The sequence below is a fragment of the Mchenga conophoros genome, linkage group LG3, assembly GCF_057382185.1.
Source record: "Mchenga conophoros isolate Kocher_MC1m ecotype Shallow Benthic linkage group LG3, M_conophoros_male_GT1.1, whole genome shotgun sequence".
Taxonomy (NCBI): Eukaryota; Metazoa; Chordata; class Actinopteri; order Cichliformes; family Cichlidae; genus Mchenga; species Mchenga conophoros.
Genome location: NC_140528.1, coordinates 49,672,992 through 49,697,318, shown reverse-complemented (window position 1 = coordinate 49,697,318; position 24,327 = coordinate 49,672,992). Strand labels below are relative to the sequence as shown.

The window sequence follows — 24,327 nt, the reverse complement described above, 5'->3', positions numbered from 1 at the left end:
GGATGGCAGGCTTTTGAGTGTCCTTGCAAAGAAAGGTGGCTATATTGGTCGCCGATTTGTTTTTGTTTTGTTTTTGAATGTCAGAAATGTATATTTGTGAATGTGGAGATGTTATATTGGTGTCACTCTTAAAAATAAATAATTGAAATGGGTATATATTTGTTTTTTGTTAAGTTGCCTAATAATTATGCACAGTAATAGTCACCTGCACACACAGATATCCCCCTAAAATAGCTAAAACTAAAAACAAACTAAAAACTACTTCCAAAAACATTCAGCTTTGATATTAATGAGTTTTTTGGGTTCATTGAGAACATGGTTGTTGTTCAATAATAAAATTATTCCTCAAAAATACAACTTCCCTAATAATTCTGCACTCCCTGTATGCTGCCGCCTACCTGGATGACATTATCATCCACAGTGCCACTGGCCCACAGCATGTGCAGCAGGTGGACATTGACCTGGAGAACCTGAGGAAAGTGGGGTTTATGGCCAACCAGTAGAAGTGTGCTTATCAAACTATAGACCTATCTCAAAATTACCATTTATTACCAAGATTTTAGATTTTAGGTTGTGGCCAAGCAACTCCCAGCGGTTCTTAATGAACATAACATTCTTGATAATTTCCAATGTGGTTTTCATCTCTAAGAAGTGCAGTTTTGGTGAATTGAGTGGAATTCCACTCAATCCACCAAAACTGCACTTCTTAGAGTGTCTAGTGATATATTGATGAATTATGATGCTGGCGAGTGCTCTGTTCTACTGTTGTTAGACCTGACCTCTGCTTTCGATATTGTCGACCATCATATTCACCTCAAGGCACTTTATATTATGAAGTAAAGACCCACCAATGCAATACAATTTCTTAACAGTAGCTCAACATTTTAAAAATGGCTTCACCATATACAGCACTGTTTCTGCCCTTTTGGCTGCTTGTTGTTTTTTTGTTGTTTTCTTTTTGTGAAAAATTCTGATAATGATTGGACATTTGCTGAGTTAACTCTTGTGAAATGTCTGAACTTTGCACGTTTTGAAATCCACTGTTTCGTCACACTTAAACTACAGTGGGGCAAAAAAGTATTTAGTCAGCAACCGATTGTGCAAGTTCCCCCACTTAAAATGATGACAGAGGTCAGTAATTTGCACCAGAGGTACACTTCAACTGTGAGAGACAGAATGTGAAAAAAAATCCATGAATTCACATGGTAGGATTTGTAAAGAATGTATTCGTAAATTAGGGTGGAAAATAAGTATTGTACTGTAACCAAGAGTCTTGGCTAATTGATGATAAAAATAAAATAAACAAATAAAATAAAAACAGACCTACTAAGCAGCATTTTTGAAATGGTCAAACAACCTGAAGTCCATTATTCTACAGTGAGAAGGATTGCTCATAATTGGAACACACTTAACATGCCAATCTTCCTAGGCGTGCAAATCCCAGAAAATCTCTCCCTAAGGTCAAAATGTGCATTGCTCAGAGAAACTAAACAAAAAACAAAAAAAGAAAAAGCCACACACAAAGGAAAAAGCTGCATCCAAGCCGTGCATCCCCAAATGCAAAGCAAAGAGTCAGATGCATTGATGTAAAGCACACCGCCACCGGACTCTAGAGCAGTGGAGATGTGTTCTCTAGAATGACAAATCATGCTTCTCAGTCTGGCAATTGGATAGGCGAATCCGGGTTTGGCAGTTGCCAGGAGAACAGTACTGTTAGTAGTAGAAAATGAGCAGAGAAAAAAAGAAGGAAAATTTAAAAAAAAAAAAGCTCTATTTTCCAATATTGTAGAGGGTGACTGTGGCAGGGGTGTGGTCTCTGGCCTGCTGCAGTGGAGGGGGAGGAACTAGAGTGACAAAGAGACAGTTGTGGAGGGCAGCGTGTAGTGCAGGAAGCCATGGAGACAGCTGACTTCTGGCTACAAAGATTGTGCGAAACCAGAAAAGATTTATTGCAATCAAATAAAGTGTTAACCACATCCCATCCTGTGTGGGTCCATTCATTTCACAGTGCCTTTGCTTCTAAACAGAAAAAAAGAGTACCTTCAGAGGTTCAAGTAGAAATCAGCAGTCCTAAAATTGTTCGTGGTGGCTCAGCTTGGGAAAAAGAATCACAATTTCTTTTTCTTTTTTTCCTCATTAAAAGTGATTTATTTTTAATATGCTTTGTTATCTGGGAGCATACTTTTTTTTTCTTTTTTTTTTTGCCTGTCCCGTTTGGCTCTTTTGCCATCAGAATTGTTGTCTAAAGGCAAAGAAAGATGCCCAACGGATTTACTTTACCAAATTGACCATCCCAGCCTTGCCGTAATGGTCCATTTGATTCACCCTTTATTGTTTATTTTATTTTCATTTACTGAATACGGGACAGACTTGACTGGGGGAAAGAAGGGGAGAAAGAAAGAGGGAAAGAGAAACAGCTGAGAAGAGGGACGGGGGAGAAGGGCAAAAAACAAAAACCAACAGAATGAGCAGAAAAAAAAAAAAGAAATATAAAATGCATATATCAATCACCTGGATCACCTGCTGAGAAAGAAAAAAGAAAACAAGCAGAAGAGAACAAGAGTAATAGAATAAACAACATCACAATGATATATGGGAATATGACAGTAAATACTAAATATTAAACATTATTGTGCAGCACATAAGATCAACAGAACACAGTGTGCTTTGAGGCACAGGAGCCAAAAAGGGTGTAGTTTGTGGGTGTGATCACCCGTGTGTACACCTGTGAGCATGGACGCGCTTGTTTTTTTTTTTAAAAGGTTCCTTCATGTAATGATCTGCTAGAGAGTGTGGGGGGGCCACAGCCCCGTCCTCCAGGGTGTGAAGCAGGTATGGAGGAGATCAAAACTCCAGACATCCAGAGGCCCCCAGAACACAAGAGACCAAGGAAGACCAACAGAGGGGCAGCCGCGCCACTGTCCCAGAAAGAGCTGAGGAGAGTCCCAGATGAGGGCTCACTCAGCAGCCGCGGAGCAGAAGCCAGGGGGAGTTGCAGTGACGTGCCCGTGAGCTCCGCCGGCAGCCAGCTGTGCCTGAGTGACTGAGCCCCAGGCCGAGAGGCCCCAATAAGCGGCCGCCAAGGAGTGAGCCGGTGTGTACCCGGACGCCCATCCCCGGACACAAAGAACCACCAACGCACCGATGTCTGAGGGAGTCCACCACTGGCAGGGAAGTGGTGGTGGGGGGAGATAGGCCTCCAAACCTTGGAGGGCCTAAGATGTCCCCAGAGAGGTGGCGCCTGACACCCAACCTGACATATAGACACAGACGTACAGGCACACACATATACAAACATCCATTCCCACCCTCATGCTCTCATATGCACTTACTCCACACTCAACCAACGTGGAGACAGACATAAAGAGACGCTGTACACACGATCACACTCCCCAAGCTTACTCTACAAACCGGGTCTAGGTACCCTTGCCCCTGGAGGGGGAACTGCACCCAGACCCAGGTGGTGTTACCTGTGTAAGCCGTAAGACCAGTTTTCCCGTGATTCACTCGCGTACGTCAGTTTGAAGAGGAAAAAGAACTCCACGGGACTCCGATGTGAAAAGATGCCTCATTTGCTGCAAGAGCTGTTTGTATTTCTAGCTCCTCCTTTTCAGATTGGAGTTTAGCCTCCCTTTCCTCCAGCAAGCGTTTCTGTCTTAAAGATGATGCCTTAATCAATAAGGTAGCTCGCTCCACCTCTGCCTTCATGCGTGTGGACGACACCGATGACGAAGCGCAGGAGCCGCGTTCTGAAAATGCCTTATCACTGCGTTTTGAGACAGATGCATTAGATATGCTGTCAGATGGATCCACATCTTCATTGCATTTTTCAGCCTCCACAGCGCGCATGGCCATCTTGTCAATCCAAGCCGAAGCTGTCTCAGCAAAAGCCTTAAAGGAATCAGCCTTAGGTTCAAACCAATTTTCCTGGTCTTTAGTTAAATCCTCCTCCGGCATTTGCTGGAGCACCTCTTTAACATTTGTGTTCAAACCACAAAAGTCTCCAAACTGCTCATTAAAATCCTTCATTAACTGTGTTACTTCTGTTAGGCTGGTATCACATTCATTTTCCATCAGCTGGCGCACTTGTTTCACTGTGCCTGTTAATTTGGCTAGCTTGGCCTTCCGTAAATTGATAATACGTTGCAGCCTTTCCTCCATAGCTTTAGGCGTGATTTTCACTGCCCTAGCTTCCAATTCTGCTACTGTGTCTTCTTCTTCGTTGTTCATGCTATTAATTTCCCGAATAGCAACACCAAAATCCTTATTTTATCATCCAAAAATCATGCATGTTGGCTACCACACAGTTCAGCATCCACCATGACTCAGCACTTTTTCCTCGTGAATTAGCTCCACTTACTCACGTTTGTTGTCGCTGCAGCAGCTCGGGTTTTTTCCTTCTTTAGTCGCGTCAATTAATCCACAACGAGCAGGTTTTCCTACAAAATGTGTAAGCCGTGAGACCAGTTTTCCCGTGATTCACTCGCGTACGTCAGTTTGAAGAGGAAAAAGAACTCCACGGAACTCCGATCTGAAAAGATGTAACAAAAAATTTATTCCACGGTTTTTGCATCTTACAGGAGTGGTCAGTTTTAACTTGTCCTCAACAAAATAACCTACTACGGTAGGAAAACCGTGTGGCTCTGTTCTACCCTGCTGCCCCGTATAGCTTATGCCGTGTTAACTCCTTTTCTCTCTCTCTCCCCCCTCCCGCACCGCATGCACTAATTTGCATACATCCGTGATGCCCGGATTTTACTATAAACACGAGTCTTTAAGGCACATGTATTCATGGTACTACGTAACCTAGTTCCACCATAAACATGCATCTATTTCCTAAAATTATTAATTACACACACAAGCTTAACAACAGCGAAATATAAATACTAAAACATATAAACTATCTTAACTTGGCTCCCACATTACCCTTTTCCCTGCGGTGGGGGGAGGCAGACCGCCCCGACTCCGCAGCAGCAGGGAGGCCCCACACTCCAGACCGCAGTCAGACGGCTAACTCCTCCGCCTAGCCCCCCCGCTCCAGCAGGTCGCAGAGAACGGGGGTGAGAGAAGTCTCCAAACCTCCCTCCACCCGCTCATTGTAGTGTTGATGCATGTGTGTTCTAAGGTGCATTTAAAACCCAGGAGGGCATGGAGCTACCTGCCAGAGAGCAGCAGGTAAGCGCATGGTCCCTCCTGCTAGCCCTCAATGTCTACGTGTATTTAACCTTGAGAGGTGGGCAATGACGCCAGGGGTGGGGTGTACACCCTGATGGTAATTTGGATTCCGTGTATCGTGCCCACCCCCAAGATCCTATATGTATGTGTAATGAGAGTGTGAGTAATGTGAATGTCTAAGTTGTGGGATAAAATTGAGGCAGAGGCAGCCAGAAGGGGACAGAGGGGGGGTAGCCTCCTCTGCACCCTGGTGACATACCCCTACTCCAAGGTCCTGCGTGTGTGGGTGGTTGTGGTGGAGCGGGAAGAGGGAGGCAGCTGGAGATGGGGAGGGCAGGAAGGGAGGGGCAAGTGACCCCTCCCTGGGGCCAGCTCCCCCGCTGACCCCAGTAGGCACCCCCATACTCCGCGACCCGCCAAGATGTAAACATGGGTTATCCTGTTCAATCCTCTACACTGACATGATACTATTTATGCTGTCTTCATAATAAACACTATGACAGTGGAATTCAGTGAATGAATCTAAGCATCATCAGCTTAACTTCGAATTCATTTCATCTATATTTGATGTAACCTAACTCTGTTTACACATTTCTAACCAGATACAAATTTATGTACTTAGGCTTAGATTAAGTGTCATGATATTATTCTTGGACATCACTAGAGCATATTGTATGTATTGCATGGTGGCACTGAGATATGCAATGACACACATAATTAGATTTCAGATTAACTTTATAATTCCCAAAAAGGGGCATGTTGTTTGCAGCAACCCACACAACCAACTCCGACAGTCAAACTCCCACAATCTTTCATGGTCCTGGGTCCTTTTGACCCAGTGTTTTGTGTTTTCTATTAGTGTGATTGTTGGTTCTGTTCTTCCTCTGTTTAGTGTTTACTCTGTTCTGCCCGTGTGTTCCTGTATCTAGTCCGCGTTTCTTAGTCTGTGTCCTTGCATGTGTAAGTTCCTGTTTTATTGTGAAGGTCTGCGTCTTATGTGAGTGTTTTCAGTTCGCCTCCCTAGTCTCGTCACGTTAATCACTCCCAGCTGTGTCCCCCACCTGTGTGTAATCTCCCTGTGTTCTCTGAGTGTTTTTAAGTCGTGTCTTCTGTCTTAGTCGTTGCTGGTTCATCTGTGTTGCTCCCTTCCATGTTCTCGTGTATTCTCCCTGCATCTCCGTTTCGCGACTCAAGGTTTCAGGTTTGTTTTTGCGTAGCTTTTCCCAGTTTAGTTTATTCTTAGGTTTTGGTTTTCTTCCTCCTCGTCCCTGTTTGTTTAACCCTTTTGTTAATAAAGCTCGCTCACAACTTAAGCAGTCTGCATCTTGGGTCTGTTTATATTCTCACACGGCCTGCCTCGGCACCCCGTGACACAACCACTAATCACAAACACTGTTAGATGTCAAAGCAGAGATCTACAAACAATGAGTTAAAAAAAATAAGGAAATAAATAAATACATTAAAAGTAAAATAAAAAATAGAATAACAGGAGAATTGTCTAAAAATGAACAACCTCTGAAAGATTCATCTATGTGACCTGTGTCAACGTTAAGTGATCTAATAGCTGAGAGAATGAAGAATTTCACATATCTGTTTGTTCTACAATGTTCTGAGGTTAAGTTAAAGGCAACATGAGAGCAGGATGGATAACAATGTTTTTTGTCTTCTTTATCACCTGGCTTTCCCAGGATGAACACAAGTCTTTCTGCTTGACCCCTGTGATTTTGGAGCAGGTGTTAACAATACTGCTAAGGGAGTTTCTATCCTTAATAGATAAAAAACTAAAAGAGCAGATAAATGAAAATGTTAAAAGACTTTCAATGAATGAATAATAAAAATTACATAACATTTTCTTATTAACATTAACCTCGCAGGACCTGCCGTCCACATATGTGGACATCACATTTTCGGTTGTCTAGACCACGATACTAAATTTTACACACATTACCCCCACGAAGGAAAAAAAGTTTGAGGTAGCATTTTTGGAGTGAAACGTTTCATGTGCTGTTCATAAATCTTTTACTTTGTTACAGACTTAGTCTTCCTGTAACTGTTAGCAGCACTTCAGATAAGCCATATTTCTCAAAGGGGCACAATTGTTGTTTCTCATTTTGTTTTAGTACTCAGGAAAAAGGCTGCTGTGTTCAGACCCCAAATAAAGAGTTTTGCACATCATTGCTGAATTGTGAACAGTACAGTGTTCTATTGAAATTTTAAGCGAATGTCCTCATATGTGGAAATCATTTTTCTCAGAAACTGCATCAGGTAAAAAGATCATTCTTTGTTTTTAAATTCATCAGGTCCCAATCAGCCCAAATAGCAAAGAGAAATTAAAAATGCCATGAAAGAGTTTGGGTCTTCGGACGTTAAAAGACTTGACTCCTTAACAACTATATTCTCTGTTGATCCCATTTTATGCTTGGCCACCATGTCGACTTAGAGAGAGAGATCAGGCATTCACTAAAGCAGTAATTTAACATGTAACATGTTGTAGTGTAACAAAAGGCCACAAAACATTTCTAGAAATTAAAGAACCAATAAGCATCTTATAAATGTTTCTCTCCGCATCTGAGCCACAGATAAGTTCTCCTTTTTTTCTTTCTAGAAAACACAGGATATAATTGCAATACTATGTATATAATAATATATTATTACATTTTCTAGATTCAGTAATATTGATAATCATGCATATGAGAGTTCTGATTTCTGATCAGCATTTTTTTTACATACTGCAATGAAAGCTCCATTTCTTTTATTTTAAGATGAAAACCATTTAGCTACAAGCATGTACAGCCACTGCACCATGTAAAATCATTCACTGTTAAAGTTGCCAGTCTCTGCCCAAGATTTGAGCATCTGCATTTATAAAAACAACAGAAAGTTTTTCAAACCCAAATTTTTAAAAAGTGACCAGGAATGATTTCATTAATGTCAACAGAAAGAAGAGAGAAGGCACTAAAAAATAAAATACAGATTCCAGCAATGACACTAGGAAAATATCTCCAGGAAACTCCCTCTTCCAGTCAGCAGCATTATCATGTGTGTTAGTTTAGTTTCTCAAGTTCCACCAGGCTGAAAAGAGAGGCTTGTTTTGAAACATCTCTGGCTTGATTAATATTAAGGGTACCCAGCTTAACATTGCTCATATTTGAAGAACAGCTAATAAGAAGAAGAGATAAAAGTAACAGTAATAGAAATAAGGAGACGACCCAAAAAGCAGACTTACAGAGGCAAACAAACTCAGGAAGCAGCTTTACTGCCAAATAACAGATGTGCTGAAACTAACTAAAATGAGAATACACAATAAACTAAATGGTTCGGTAGGCAGGTAATTAGGCAGAACACACAATGAGAGATGAGGGAGGACACAAACAATAAATAAAATGGAAGGAGGACCAGGAGAGAAACACAGCTCGCACTCGACAGACGAGAAAGGGGAGAAGCAAAACATAACATGACGCACACCAACAGGAGACTAAAAAGTAAAACAGGAAGAAATGGCAACATACACACTGAGACGCAGAAAGATACACAGAGGCATGACTGCATACTTATGTTAGGGTACCTGGGTCGCTGACTCAGTGTTTTGTGTCTTTTGTTTTTCATTATGTTCTCTGTGTATTTTGTATTTCCTTGGTTAGTTCACTTATGCTCATGAGTTCATTCAGTATTTCTAGTTGTGATCTTAGTTTGGAGAAGAGACATAGGGGCAAACAAACAGGACACATACAAGACCAAAACTAGAACTGGTTCAAATCCATTCATCACTAATTTGATTCTTCACTTTCACGATGAGGCTTTAACGTCTGAAAAGCTCCTGATCAGTAAAGTGTTCCAGTCCAAACTCTGCAGTGTTTTTAATATTATCTCTGACAGAATCTAAAATTAACTTTAAGTCAGGAAATAACTTTCACCATTCTGGATCCTGTTGTGTCTTGCAAAAACGTTCATGTTATTCCCACTATCGATTTTACTGTCTACCTCTGATTCATCACGTCTCTGTGACTGAGACCCTTTTCACTTTACTTTTTTGCTGTTTATTCTCAGTGTTCTACCTTTTTACAGAATATAGCAATAATTTAGAAAGTCTTCATACATCAGAGCACCCTCCCACCTCACTTGACAATCTGTAAACCCCTAAAGAACACAGGAAAGGCCCCACAAATACAAAAAAAGAGAAAAGTTTCAGACAATTTACCCATGATGCAGCTGAGTCTAAATACATCCTCACACATCTGCTAACAGACATGTACCTGGACATGCTCAGACTGGAATGTAACCAGTATCAGTGATGTAAACAACAGTCACATCTAGTGTTCAGATTCTGGTATTGCTTCGCAAAGCATGAGATACAATGAACCTGTCAGTTTCACCTCTCACATTTGGCTCTTTAAAGGGTCTATAACATTAATATAAAGAATAAAAAGCTGTTGCCCCACATGCATTAGGAATAGTTGACATTTGCAGATTAGGATAAAAGCACCCAAATAGCCTTTGTACAAAATGTGTTTAGAAATTAGTTACTAGATTCTAAAAAGACAAATTTCAAGCACTGGGAAGTGATAGGGTAGTTAATGATAATGTAACCTGGTGTTATTTATGACAGATAGGGTTGCCAACCGTCCCTTAAAAAACGGAATCGTCCCGTATTTAGAAACAAAAGTACACGTCCCGTATTGAGCTAATAAGGGACGCACTTTGTCCCGTAATACAGTGAGAATCAAAAGTAGTCTATAACTTTTAATGGAATTAACGCTTTGTTTGAAAACATAATTCCCAGCCCCTCTCCTGCTTTGTGACCAATGAGCTGACAGCACACTTATGACAATTCGAGTATGACAATTCAGATTATCTCATTGGTCGAGGAAAGGTCGCTTGCGGAGAAAATACCGGAAGACAACAGATGACCACAACAACAAGCATGGCCAACAGGGAAACAAACGCCGACACTGCGGTGCACGTCTCGGATGACAGTACACCTAAAGCTGGGCAGACACTGCGATTTTTTTCAGTCACGTTATTCAGCTCTTGCTCAAACTGCACGATTGACTCGCAGGGATTAGAAGTTTGCAGGTCACGATGCAGGGTCTCACACTATACGGCCCGATGCTCTGATGCGACCTGAGTGCTCACACTGTGCCAACATAACATGAAGGTTATAACAGAAAATCTGTCGCTCGCTCTCTCTGTCTTTCACTCACACACACACCACCACCATCAACTTTGCTAAATTGCTAATGAAAAACATGATCAGGCAGCTGTGATTGAGCAGCAGTGTAAATCCAACTATTTTCACGGTTGTTGTGGTCGTGATAATTTTGTGATGCCACATCGAAAAGGCTCGGATGAGCTTTCCAAAGTTCTACAAGTGCCTCCATCACTTGTGTCCAGATCACACGCTGCACAGCCGTGCTGCGCCGTCTTTTTCACCGATGTTTACGTGTTTGCGCATGAGCAGTGTGAGCGGCTGTGGTGACACCCTCACGAGCGATTGATGATCGGGAGCTGGTCGTGAGGTGTTAATCGCTTCTCGTTACCCCACGTATACTACACGATGCACGATGAAGGCCAAAATCGGGCCGATCACCAAATCGGTCGCACGACTCAAAAATCGGCTCAAAATGGGCCAAAAATCGCACAGTGTAAGCCCAGCGTTAGAGCAGCAATGTTTGTTCCCCTCAGAGAAAGAAAAGAAAAAAGGCTGCAAAAGTACAGGGAGGACTGGGAAAAGGAAAACACCTGGCTGGGAAAGTGCACGATAACACCTATAAAGCGCACTGCACTGTGTGCCGGCGCACTTTTTCCATAGGCATGCTTCTAGTGGTGGGCACAAGAAGAACATGAGGGGCGTGAAAGCTCGGGGAACCCTTAACCAATTTTTTGTCCACCAGGCCAAGGCAGAAGCAGATATGGTATGTAAACACTGGTTTGTTGTTTAAACCCTCTGGTTAAGGTTAATATGGGCATGTGCGGTGAATATCAGCGCTATGTGGCCAGAAGTGTGATAATATCATTTATTTTGTGTAATAAACAACTGCAAGGATGGATGATTACAACAAATAGATGAATAATACATAAAAGTAATACATAGATGAATAATGATGATGAGTTAAGGTGCGTAATCATGGGAACAAGCGGGTTTACAAACAGGAGCAGCTGATTAGCATTAGAAAAGCTGAAATAATACCTCAACTGAAGCCAATTGTACTAAATGCACTATATGTGCACTGTTACAAGAATATTTTTCGTTCTATTGCTTTCTATTAATTTATATAATTTTAAGTTAAGCAGGACAGAGTTCTTTTAAAGAAAGATTTACTTATATTCTCAAAAGTTAAGCATGACAGGCTTCTGTTTAAGAAAGAGACCTGTTTTACTGTGTTAATGTTGTCATTGTGAGCTAAAAATAAATGGCTAAATGATCATTTGTTTCCCATATGGTCATATCACAAAGAATATGCATCTGCTTAAATCAAATTCAAGTCAAATGGTTAAAAAATAATTTCACACACACAAAAAAAGAGCTACCACAATGGGAAGGGTGAAGACAACTGGGTTGCCCGGCCCTGGCCACGAGGTGTCCCTTATTTATTTTTCAGGGAGTTGGCAACCCTAATGACAGATAGCAAACTGAATCTGCTCACACTGAGTGTGGAGCTTTAATGGGCTGCTGGGGTCATTATCAGTGTTGGGAAGGTTACTTTTAAAATGTATTCCATTACAGAATACAGAATACATGCCCCAAAATGTATTCTGTAACGTATTCCGTTTCGTTACTCAATGACAGTAACGTATTCTGAATACTTTGGATTACTTAATATATTGTGGCGAGTTCAGACAAGGAGGAGACGGAGGTATCGTTTGGTCTTGCTTCCCGTGAGCTAGCCAGGGAGCACAGCCGTTTATTACATTTGCAGAAGAACACACTGCCGCTAGCTAACTGCTCAGCGCGGCAACCACAACACACATAGGGCGCCCTCTGACCCCGGAAGGACACACCGTCGCAGCGAGAGGGCGTCACCCGTCACCATGGTAACATACACAAAACATAACTGTACAAACAGAACCCCGAACAGCCCTGACCCGCTACAATATTATCATGCTTTTTACAACAACGTGAATGTACTATTGCTGTGTGATTTATTACTATTACTGAAGGTCCGCGACTCCGAACTGTAGTAAAGGGACCTCTGACTAATACGGCGGGGTCCCTGTCAGCTGGTAGCCGAAAAATAGCTCTACTTTGTTATGTGGGTCAACTTTTCTTGCGAGAGACAGAGAGAGACGTTGAAAGACTGCTCCAACGGAACTTATTGTTTTCGGAGGAAAACACGAACACGGTGTACAGTCGAGTCTTAATAGCTTACTTACAACTGGGCTCGTCAGGCACTCTTCTTGGCTGCAGTGGTTATTATTATATTTACATGCTTCCAGCTCCCGTTTTTGCTCGATGACTGCTCGTACCTTTCCACTCCCCTTTTTCTCCCTCCTCGCGCTCACAGACACATAACGTGTATGGCAGTCCATTCTCCCTGCAACACGGACTACACTGCCCATGAGGCTACATTCTTTAGAGCTATGCTTGTAGCATTCTGGCTGTTAGCTTACCACAACAACAACAACAACGAAAAGGCGCTCTCTCACCCAGGAAACACACAGTCGCAGAGAGAGAGAGAGAGAGCGTCGCCCTGTAACCATGGCAACCGTAACGCTGCCGCCTGGAACAAAAGAACGTAGCTGTCAAACAAAACCCAAACAGTCCTGACCCGCGACAATATGAAACAGGAAAGTACCGCAGTGTAATCCATTTATTTCAACAAAGTAACTGTATTCTGAATACCACCTTTTTAAACGGTAACTGTAACGGAATACAGTTACTCATATTTTGTATTTTAAATACGTAACGGCGGTACATGTATTCCGTTACTCCCCAACACTGGTCATTATGGATGGCTCAAATAGAAGAACTGATAAAAAACCTTCAAGATTTAAAGATTGATTACTTTTCACTGAGTATTTACAGTTTCAAGTACGACATTGGGTTGTCAAAGAACCTCCAATCAAGCACTGGGTAGCCACAATAAAAACATTCAATGCATGGAACAGCTAACCCGCAGTTTAAGATTACAACAAACTAAATGTGATACTTTAGTCTTTTGTGAAAAATACACAAGTTCTTTTTGTTCTGTTTTTTTTTATATATAAATATTGAGTGCTATATGGTTTTTAAGTTTGGAGTACAGCTGTTTTATTTAGCCTTGATGTAATAAAATAAAATGAAATAATAATCAAAATAAATTTATAAAAACTTAAAAATATTAAAAACACTGCATGTCCTCTTTAAACATAAAATGTCGAATACAGAAGTAAATAAGTATCAGGATGTTACAGCAAGCACAGGTGGAGTGAAACCTAAATAATTTGCTTTTTCAATGTAATTAATTTTTATTTAATTAAAATTTAGATCCTAGTGAATCTACTAAAAGAAAAAAATGAAACTATTTTTGATGTTCCAGAAAGTTTTACGTGTGGTTAGATTGCTTCACATTTTCTGTGTGGATTAGTTACACACAAATGATTGTACACATTTCTAAAGCTTAGTTTATACTTGCAGATCACAATGTATGGATTTTCAGCCTTTGTAAAACATATTTCTCTTCATATGTTCCTCCTGGTCACAGGAGCGAACAGAGCCAACAGATTTTGAATGTGTGAGTAAAGACAGGGAGCCGCAGCGTCTTTAACGAGAAGTTGAGATAAGTATTCTGGAGCTGGACCATTTAGTGCTCTAGAAAATCTTAAAATAAGTTCTAAAATCTACTGGGAGCTAATGTAAAGGGAATAAAATAAGGGGCAAGTTGAGTTAGTGTGGCCGCAGCATTTTGTATTGCTTGGAGACACGAAACAGGTGATTTGTCTAAGCAAGTAAAAAGGGCATTACAATAATCTAAAGACGATGACTGAAATGAATGAAAAATTGTCTCTACTTCAGAGGAGAAGACTATAGCTCTCAATGTGGTATAGTTTTTTTAAATGAAAGAAAGATTATTCAGATCAATTTTATATGTGAGTTGAAGTTCAGCGAGAAATCAAATATTACACCAGCACTGGTCTTTGAAGATGAGAAAAAGGAAGCAATCACTTGACTGACTCTTGAATGTGCACAACAATTAGCTATAATCATGGCCTCAGTCTTGTTGGAGTTTAAAACAAAGCCACTATTGGAGAACCAGTCACTAATCTGTAAAAAGAAGCAACCAGTCTAGGGTGGACCGCCAATGCAGCTGGTGAATTTTAAAAGACATGTACAGAAGGACATTTAAAGCTGAATGTTATTGGCATGGAAATATTAATAAATGCCAGAAATAGAATGGCCTGTATGGTAAATGCAAGGCGAACTCCCAACTCCAAAGAGAATGAGTGATGCCAGGTAAAGGACCGAAGCCGGATGTAAAAAAAAAAATAGCATTATAGGCGCCATAAAAAGACAGAGAAACAACAAAGAAAGTTATTTCAGATAAATAGGAAGAAAACCAGGCTAGTCAGAGATAGAAGAGACGTAGGCTGCCGGGGGATTCCCATGATTCACTGAGTGTTTCTTCTTCAGTCACCTTTCTCACTCACTATGTGTTAATAAACCTCTCTGCACTGAATCACACTTGTTATTAATCTTGAGCTCTCTTCCACAGCATGTCCTTGTCCTGTCTTCATCACCTAATCCAACCAACCCCTCCCTGAGCCTGGTTCTGCCGGAGGTTGCTTCCTCTTAAACTCAATTAGGTATAAACTTACTGTCATCCAAACTGTGTGTGATTCTAAGTACACGTCCCTTTATCAATTATATATAATTACTAAATTATGAAAAGAGTTGAACAAGCTCACAAATTCCGCTTCATTTAGTAATTGCTGTGCTCTCAGAGAAGGCCCCACAGTAAGCTATAGAAAGGTTTATTTGTATTGTAATTATTTCTATTGAATTTGTATTGAAATCTATGAAAAAACATCTTCTTTCATCCCTATTCTAATGAGGACAAACGTGATCTTTCTCTTAGTATTTACCTTGGCTGTATGTTTGGGGTTTTTATCCTGCTACAGAAGGCATTTGGGGCCAATAAACAATCATTTATATGTCTGAAAGCATTCTTTGTTTACAGCATTTTTTCACACCTGCTAAAAACTTTGGCACAGCACTTTATATGCACCTCAAAACAAACAAACAAACAAAAAATAATGCAGAGACATGCTTGCTTGAAGCTTTATTGTTGCAAAAAATAAACAAGAGGAAATAAGAAGTTTTCTCTGCAGAGAAAAAAAAATCATAATCAGTCCTTTGGTAACAAGTCTGCTCTTATTAAAGACAAGACTGCTTTAAAGATCGCCTCAGAGACAGCCCAGTTTGTGTTGGCTGGTCATTTTGTTATAACAGAGAGAGGAAAACTATAATGCTCCAAAATGAAATGAAGTAAGAGCGAGCAAAACACAAACACCATCATACGTCAGTGTGTGTTTTATGGGATTTTCATGCTCCAGTGTCAGCCCAAGAATGATGAGATGTTCTTGGCGCAGACAGATGGCAGATGAGCATCACACCACATATCATCCCAGCACTTGAAAACTGAAAGGTTCAAAAGTAGAAATCACACAAATCAAAGCCCAAACACTTGTTAACAAGCTGTTATTAGTTGTATCTTTGATCACAGAAACTATTCACACACATTAATAATTCATATTAATAATTGTGTTCTAATTTACCTCCACGATTTATCTGAAGGCAGTCCTGATTGCGATCATTATTGGGCTCTCTAAAGCACCACTTTTTATAGGTAAAACAGGTCTCATCACTCCACAACCACTCACCCTCCTAGAAGGAAGAAATTGGACTTATTGGTTCAGACAGGCCAAAATGTTGAGCCTACTCAGAGTCCTAGCAGATCATCTGACTTTAAGCACACAGCTTGAAGTCTTGAAGCTGCTGTACCTGCATTAGTTGCCCTACAAACCCATACGGAAAAGAAATAGTAAAAACATATATGATTTATATATGATTTACTCATGAAAGTGGCCACTTTCTCATTACTTTCATATATTTTTTTTGTAAGTATCCAAAACATACAAGTTTCATTATATAATTTTTCAAGAGATCTTATATCTGTTTTCACTCTTGTATGCTTTTCATACAAGTTTCATACAAGACAGATACAAACTTTATAAGATTTATATATATCCTTTCCATATGGGAATGCATATGAAAGAGCAGTGATGTTCAGAGTGATACCATTAGATATAAATCAACACACATTGTTTTTTTTTAATTAATCACTGATCCCAACAAAGAGAGGAAATACCTTCAACAGGCGTAAACATTTGACCACACAGCATTCAATTAATTTTCAAAAATGTACTGTCACTGATATGCTGCTAAGCTATGGTGGTGAGTTTCAAAGCAGAGCCAGGGAGAACCCAATGAGAATCAATAAGAGAATGGATGATCAAATCAGAGTTAAATTCTTATCAATTCTCATGCCTACACCTGACAAATGATAAACAAAATACCTCTGATGCATCAGTTCCTCCAATCCAACTTTCTTTTTTGCCAGTCAGCCTCTGAATCTCACGGTACTCATTGATGTTGCGAACTGATGCAAGATGTGCCCTCATGGACTTGCAGGATTTCTTCAATGGAGAAAGAAAGCGAGCAGAGGTTTTCAAAAATAATGAGTACGTAACAGTTAAAAGGATGTGGTTTAATCGGGTATTGAAGACAATACAAATAAGTTACCTCAGCATCAGCCCAACTCGCGACTGTTGAATTAAAGAAAAAGCAGCGATGACCGTATTTAGTCCAACCACCAGGACAACGAGGGGAACGAGGGGACCTCTTGACCACGTGACTCTTGGCTGGGAGTAAATGAATAGCTGTTCATGTGTCTCTGGCTGATATCTTATTTTGTATTATGTTTAATAATTATACAAATAATAACTGAAAAGTTGCACAAGTAAGATTTGACACTGAAACATAAGTTAAGTGATTGACAGAGTACAGGTGTGATGAAGGCTCTATACTACAATGGCGGCTACACTTGATGATAATCACAGAGTGTGTGTCGGTCAGAATGTGCTTCCTATGCTTATGCAACCAAATGGTTGAGCACATAAGGCTTTTTCCATTGCTTTTTTTCTTGGTGTGGTACTTAAAGGGTTAAGTATGGCCTTTATAACAGCCAGACACTTGAAAACATCCTTTGTGTTACAAACATTGAGGTGATTTTTTGTCTGCTAACCATGACAATAATTATTGAAAATCTGGAAAATATTGTTCACCTGGGGGCATCAATCCCTCTACTTCATCTCTGGCCTCTGCACAGTGAAGACACGGACAAATTACCACCAAAAGTATTGATTTTGACCATCAATTTTCTGCATATGATAATTATAAGAAAGGTGTATATTGTATTATTCATTTATATGTTTCATTAAAATTATATACATGATAAAAAATTATACAATGATACTCACCAGCAGCCGTGGTTAGAGCCACCATTGCACAGAGAAGTGCAGACACAGTTAGCAGCTTCATGGTGATTTTTAGTATCTTTGAACAAAACAGATACAAAATGAATAACAATTCATTAAAAACAGGACAGAAGAAAACCAATTGAATACCTTTTGTAGAATATTTTCTATTTCTTTTCATTATTAGCCAGAAACTACAACCACCAATTGTGAATGCTGAGCTGCTCTAGCACCAGCATTTATATAATGTTACATATATGTTTAACTGGAATGTAACACTGAAAATACTAACACATATATTTGTCAGTCATGCCTGTCAAACCTTCATCACATTTCTTTCTTTTCCAACCAAAACCAGAATAATTGCCTCACACCTAATTTGATTTCCTACTTACTTAATTTCACATACTGACTGAACCTCAACAGAGGTTTTATGAACACAACTACAGAACAATTAGTCTTATTAACCATGTTTTGAGTTCTAATATTGCATAATAAAATATCCCTCCTGTTTAAAACAGCCAATGATGTGTTGCCGGCTCTTGAGCAGCCCATTGTGACTTTTTGGACCCATAATTGTCGTAAAAAAAATGAAGCCACAACATTTACTGTAATATGGGAGTGTTTTCAGAACCATCTTCTACAATAACCTGAGTGAAACGTCTCTTTGTCATTGACAGACTTTCCTCATCATGTTGACACTTAGCAAAACACTATCTCACAATTATAATGATATCTGTGTCAATTTACTCAAATCTACTGCCACGATCATTTGATCCAATATTTTGAGTCTTTTACGTTTTTTCTGATTGAACTTTATTTGTAATGTTTAAGTTTTTGTCTTTTAGTTTAGTCACTGGTTTTCCTGTTAAGTTGGTTATACTCCCGGTCAATGTTTTCTTATCGCTGTGTCACTCCCCGTTTTCTGTCTGAATCTGTCATGTCTTCTGTATCTCGTCGTTCTTGTGTTGTTCTTTCATGTATGTTCTCTCGTGTCCCCTCTCACTCGTGTGCCCTTGACCCCTGTGTCATGCTCGTGTTGTCATAGTCTGTCTCACTGTTTCCTGTTTTATTTTGAGAGTCTAGTTTAGTTTTTCCCAGTATAGGTTTTAGTTTAATCTTTGTTGTTAATCTTTGCACTTCTTTGCATTTAAGTCCTCAGTCTCTCCGTGTTCCTGTTCTGAAGTTTTTCCCCACATTCCTTGTGCTTTGATCTTAGTTTAGTTTTTCCCAGTATATGTTTTAGTTTAGTTTAATCTTTGTTCTCTTCTGCCCTTGTTTTTCATGTTTTTCTCAACCTCAATAAGCGGCTTGTTTTTTGTTAAACCCTTTTACCTGCCTCGGTCCACTCATGACCGATCCATTTTGGTTCACCTAATAAATACAGGTCTGCTGCTGTTACACCCCTGAAAACAGGGGGAAAAGAATCACGAGAGTGATTATGACTTGCGTCTCTCATGCAGTTGTTTATTGCAGTGAAAATGAGCAGAAACTTTTCACATTCTGTACTGCTAAATGTCACATGGTGTAAGAAAAACACGAAATAATAAACTGAAATACTAAAGTGCTTACTATACATATACTTGAGCAGGTTTCCTAATAAAATGGTTGACAATAGCGGCGTTTTTAGCTCCTGCCTTTATCTTAATGGCCATTATACAGTACAAAACTGAGGCTCAAAACCGCCACGTACATGTGCACAAATCTCTAATATAATGCTTCTAAAGCTTACAAAACAATGAAGGGTTACCTCTTAGATATCTTAACAGTGTACACATTGAAAATATATCAACCTTTAAACACTTTTACCTGAAAAAAGGGGGAAAAGAATCATGAGAGTTATTATGACTTGCGTCTCTCATGCAGTCGTTTATTGCAGTGAGGAGAATGCTACAAAAGCCCCTAGTGGAGAACAGAGACACTACTAATCGATCCCAGAAAAGGCTTACTAGCCGATCAGTGATGTATAGATTGCAGTTCTCTTAAATAACATGAAAGCCATTAATATAACATGAAAAATAATAAACTCTTAACCATTTTCTTACCATATTTACATTATTTTTGTCTTTACATTAACTAATATGAATTTGTATTAACTGAACAGTTTTATATGCAGTAGTCCTTCAACCTGTCACACTGCCACAGCCCTTTTACACCTGCAGAGAGTAGTGGTGTGGTAGTTCCTGTTCCTAAATTCAGTTATGGTCAGATGGTCAGACATAAAGGAACGTGTGTATGCTCTTGAGCCTTACAGGCCACACAGAGAAGAAGATTCCATAGTAACTTTGCTCAGCTTGGTTTTTTATCTTTTAAAACAATTCAAATTCATATTTTTAGCAAGAGTTGACCTCTCACGTCACTCCTCATGTAGTGTTGCAACAAAAGTAGAGAAACAAAGATGTGATGTGACAAAAAAGGTCCTTCAGCTGGTATATGAGATTACTTGTTACTGACAGTGTTGGGAAGGTTACTTTTAAAATGTATTCCACTCGACAGACGAGAAAGGGGAGAAGCAAAACATAACATGACGCACACCAACAGGAGACTAAAAAGTAAAACAGGAAGAAATGGCAACATACACACTGAGACGCAGAAAGATACACAGAGGCATGACTGCATACTTATGTTAGGGTACCTGGGTCGCTGACTCAGTGTTTTGTGTCTTTTGTTTTTCATTATGTTCTCTGTGTATTTTGTATTTCCTTGGTTAGTTCACTTATGCTCATGAGTTCATTCAGTATTTCTAGTTGTGATCTTAGTTTGGAGAAGAGACATAGGGGCAAACAAACAGGACACATACAAGACCAAAACTAGAACTGGTTCAAATCCATTCATCACTAATTTGATTCTTCACTTTCACGATGAGGCTTTAACGTCTGAAAAGCTCCTGATCAGTAAAGTGTTCCAGTCCAAACTCTGCAGTGTTTTTAATATTATCTCTGACAGAATCTAAAATTAACTTTAAGTCAGGAAATAACTTTCACCATTCTGGATCCTGTTGTGTCTTGCAAAAACGTTCATGTTATTCCCACTATCGATTTTACTGTCTACCTCTGATTCATCACGTCTCTGTGACTGAGACCCTTTTCACTTTACTTTTTTGCTGTTTATTCTCAGTGTTCTACCTTTTTACAGAATATAGCAATAATTTAGAAAGTCTTCATACATCAGAGCACCCTCCCACCTCACTTGACAATCTGTAAACCCCTAAAGAACACAGGAAAGGCCCCACAAATACAAAAAAAGAGAAAAGTTTCAGACAATTTACCCATGATGCAGCTGAGTCTAAATACATCCTCACACATCTGCTAACAGACATGTACCTGGACATGCTCAGACTGGAATGTAACCAGTATCAGTGATGTAAACAACAGTCACATCTAGTGTTCAGATTCTGGTATTGCTTCGCAAAGCATGAGATACAATGAACCTGTCAGTTTCACCTCTCACATTTGGCTCTTTAAAGGGTCTATAACATTAATATAAAGAATAAAAAGCTGTTGCCCCACATGCATGAGGAATAGTTGACATTTGCAGATTAGGATAAAAGCACCCAAATAGCCTTTGTATAAAATGTGTTTAGAAATTAGTTACTAGATTCTAAAAAGACAAATTTCAAGCACTGGGAAGTGATAGGGTAGTTAATGATAATGTAACCTGGTGTTATTTATGACAGATAGCAAACTGAATCTGCTCACACTGAGTGTGGAGCTTTAATGGGCTGCTGGGGTCATTATCAGTGTTGGGAAGGTTACTTTTAAAATGTATTCCATTACAGAATACAGAATACATGCCCCAAAATGTATTTTATAACGTATTCTGTTATGTTACTCAATGAGAGTAACTATTCTGAATACTTTGGAATACTTAATACATTATAATGCTGTTTACAACTACATGAATGTACTATTGCTGTGTGATTTATTACTATTACTGAAGGTCTGCGGCTCCGAACCGTAGTAAAGGGACCTCTGACTAATACGGCGGGTTCCGTGTCGGGCTTCTAGCCGAAAAATAGATTTACTTTGTTGTGTGGGTCAACTTTGCTAGTGAGAGACAGAGAGAGGAGTTGAAAGACTGCTCCAACTGAACTTATTCTTTCGGAGGAAAACACGAACACGGTGTACAGTCGAGTCTTAATAGCTTACTTACAACTGGGCTCATCAGGCTCTCTTCTTGGCTGCAGTGGTTATTATTATATTTACATGCTTCCAGCTCCCGTTTTTGCTCGATGACTGCTCGTACCTTTCCACTCGCCTTTTTCTCCCTCCTCGCGCTCACAGACACTTAACGGGTATGGCAGTCCATTCTCCCTGCAGCACGGACTACACTGCCTATGAGGCTACATTCTTTAGAGGTATGCCTGTAGCATTCTGCCTGTTAGCTTAGCACAACAACAACAACAAAAAGGCGCAGAGAGAGAGCGTCACCCTGTAACCATGGCAACCGTAACGCAGCTGCCTGGAACAACAGAACATAGCTGTCAAACAAAACCAAACAGTCCTGGCCCGCCACAATATGAAACAGGAAACTACCGCCGTACATCCATTTATTTCAACAAAGTAACTGTATTCTAAATACCACCTTTTTAAACGGTAACTGTAGCGGAATACAGTTACTCATATTTTGTATTTTAAATACGTAATATACGTAACGTACGTAACCTACGTACGTAACCTTTACTTGTGAACAAGACCCCAAGATACTTAAACATCTCCACTTGGAGCAACAACACATCGGTGACCCAGAGCCAACACTCTGGGATTTTCTGGTTGAGGACACTGGCCTCAGATTTGGAGGTCCTGATTTTCATTTCTCATACTTCATACTTGGCTGCAAATCACTTCACTGTGAGCTTTAGGCCAACAGCTGACAAACCAAACACAACCACATCATCTGCAAAAAGCAGAGATAAGATTCTGAGGCTACCAAAGTGGAAGCCTCCGGCCACTAGGCTGCACCTAGAAATTCTGTTCATAAAAACTAAGAAGAGAGTTGGAGACAAATGGCAACCCTGGCAGAATCCAACACCCACAGGGATCTAGTCTGACTTATTGCTGACAATTCAGACCAAGCTCTCACAATAGTTGTACAAGGAGAGAGTCAATCATAGCACCAGGTGAGAGATCCCATACTCCCAAAGCACCCCCCATAGGATACGTGGTCAAAGGACGTGGTTAAATGCCTTATGTCTTGCTCTCTGTCCATTCATCTCCCCCTTCTTTCATATTTTTTCTTGTCTTCTTATGGGCCAGATTTTTCTTTTTGAATGTTGTCTTTTTTCCCATAGATCTCCTTGTCTTGGTTTTTAGATCATTGCTTAACTTTTACTCACTGACATTATGGATTATATGTTTGTTTTTCTAAAAACAATTAATCACAAAAAAAAAGAGAGAGAAAAGTTTCAGACAGTTCACTCATGGTGCATCACACTCACAAAATCACTCATCCACCATGTCAACAGAGAGAGAGAGAGATCAGGCATCACTGAAACAGTTATGAAACAGCACTAACTCAAAGACAAGTTCTTTTTTTTTTTTTTTTACAAAACACATGATAAGATTTTAATAAAAATATTCTTACATTTTTCCAGATTATTCACCATACAGTAATATTGATAATCAATGTTTATGAGAGTTCTGATCATCCTGATCAACATTATTTTAACATCACAATGCAATTAATGCTCTATTTTCTATTTTCTGTTGATATAATTTTGATAAAATTTTTTAATTTCAATAGTTAAAATTTGACTCTGGTTTGAGACTGACCTGTGACATGAGACCCAGAATGACCGTCTGTAGATAAAAACACTGTCCAAATAAATGGAGCAGCCTCTGCAATGATCCACACACAGACTAGAACAGGGGTGCTCACACTTTTTCCGCATGTGAGCTACTTATAAAATGACCAAGTCAAAATGATCTACCCACTACAAAAATCCAAAACATATACTTATTTATAAATATATTGAGGATTCTTTATATCTACAATGTATATACATGCATAACCGCAATATCCAATATTTCACAACACAATTAACTATGTAAATTTTTTGTCATTACCTGAGTTTACTCTGATGACTTGCACTGAATTGAATCAGCCAGGGATGCATAGTCCGGACAGTAGCTGCTGACGGCCAGGTTTAAGAGAAAAAACCGAGAGCTAAAAATTGGAGTTAACTCGCTGACTAGCTTGTCAGTTTTACTACACTTCGCGCCGCTGTTTGCGCATGCGCAGCGACCTAAGCGTCAGAAAAAATCTGCTGTCATCTGACTGGCTTCCCTGTATCAATCAAGTGACGGGATGGATGATAGGCTGGCATCTATTTTTTTTAATGCCATGCGATCTACCAATACTACCTTTGCGATCGACTGGTCGATCGCGATCGACGTATTGAGCACCCCTGGACTAGAATGAGCTTCAGTCCAGGAAACAGTGGAACAGAGCTTCTCTCTGAGAGGACAGAACATGCAGTTCTCATCACCACTTGGATCAAAACAGAAATAAAAGCATCTACAGCCACTGCACCACCTAAAATCCTCCACTGTAGCTCTCCAACCTTTTTTGTGAATGGGGTTTTATAAAATGCTCTCCATGCAGGTTTTACATGTGATCCCAGACCTATAGACAGTTAAA

At 39.8% G+C, this 24,327-nt stretch overlaps 1 protein-coding gene across 2 annotated transcripts; it reads right to left on the bottom strand.

Moving 5' to 3' along the window:
* Window positions 1-15,363: 15,363 nt before the first annotated feature.
* On the bottom strand, window positions 15,364-24,327 carry LOC146579195 (type-2 ice-structuring protein-like). Of its 2 annotated transcripts, XM_085262143.1 has the most exons (9): window positions 24,223-24,325; window positions 24,106-24,144; window positions 23,460-23,552; window positions 17,692-17,767; window positions 17,497-17,532; window positions 16,955-17,073; window positions 16,729-16,848; window positions 15,928-16,036; window positions 15,364-15,790 (listed from the first exon to the last, which is right to left on the bottom strand). In XM_085262143.1, the coding sequence occupies exons 3-9, from the start codon at window positions 23,466-23,468 to the stop codon at window positions 15,708-15,710; spliced, it is 552 nt and encodes a 183-aa protein (XP_085118269.1). In that variant the 5' UTR covers window positions 23,469-23,552; window positions 24,106-24,144; window positions 24,223-24,325; the 3' UTR covers window positions 15,364-15,707. The 2 variants fall into 2 exon arrangements, with proteins under 2 accessions (XP_085118269.1, XP_085118278.1); XM_085262152.1 differs by lacking the exon at window positions 23,460-23,552 and having other exon boundaries at window positions 23,754-24,327.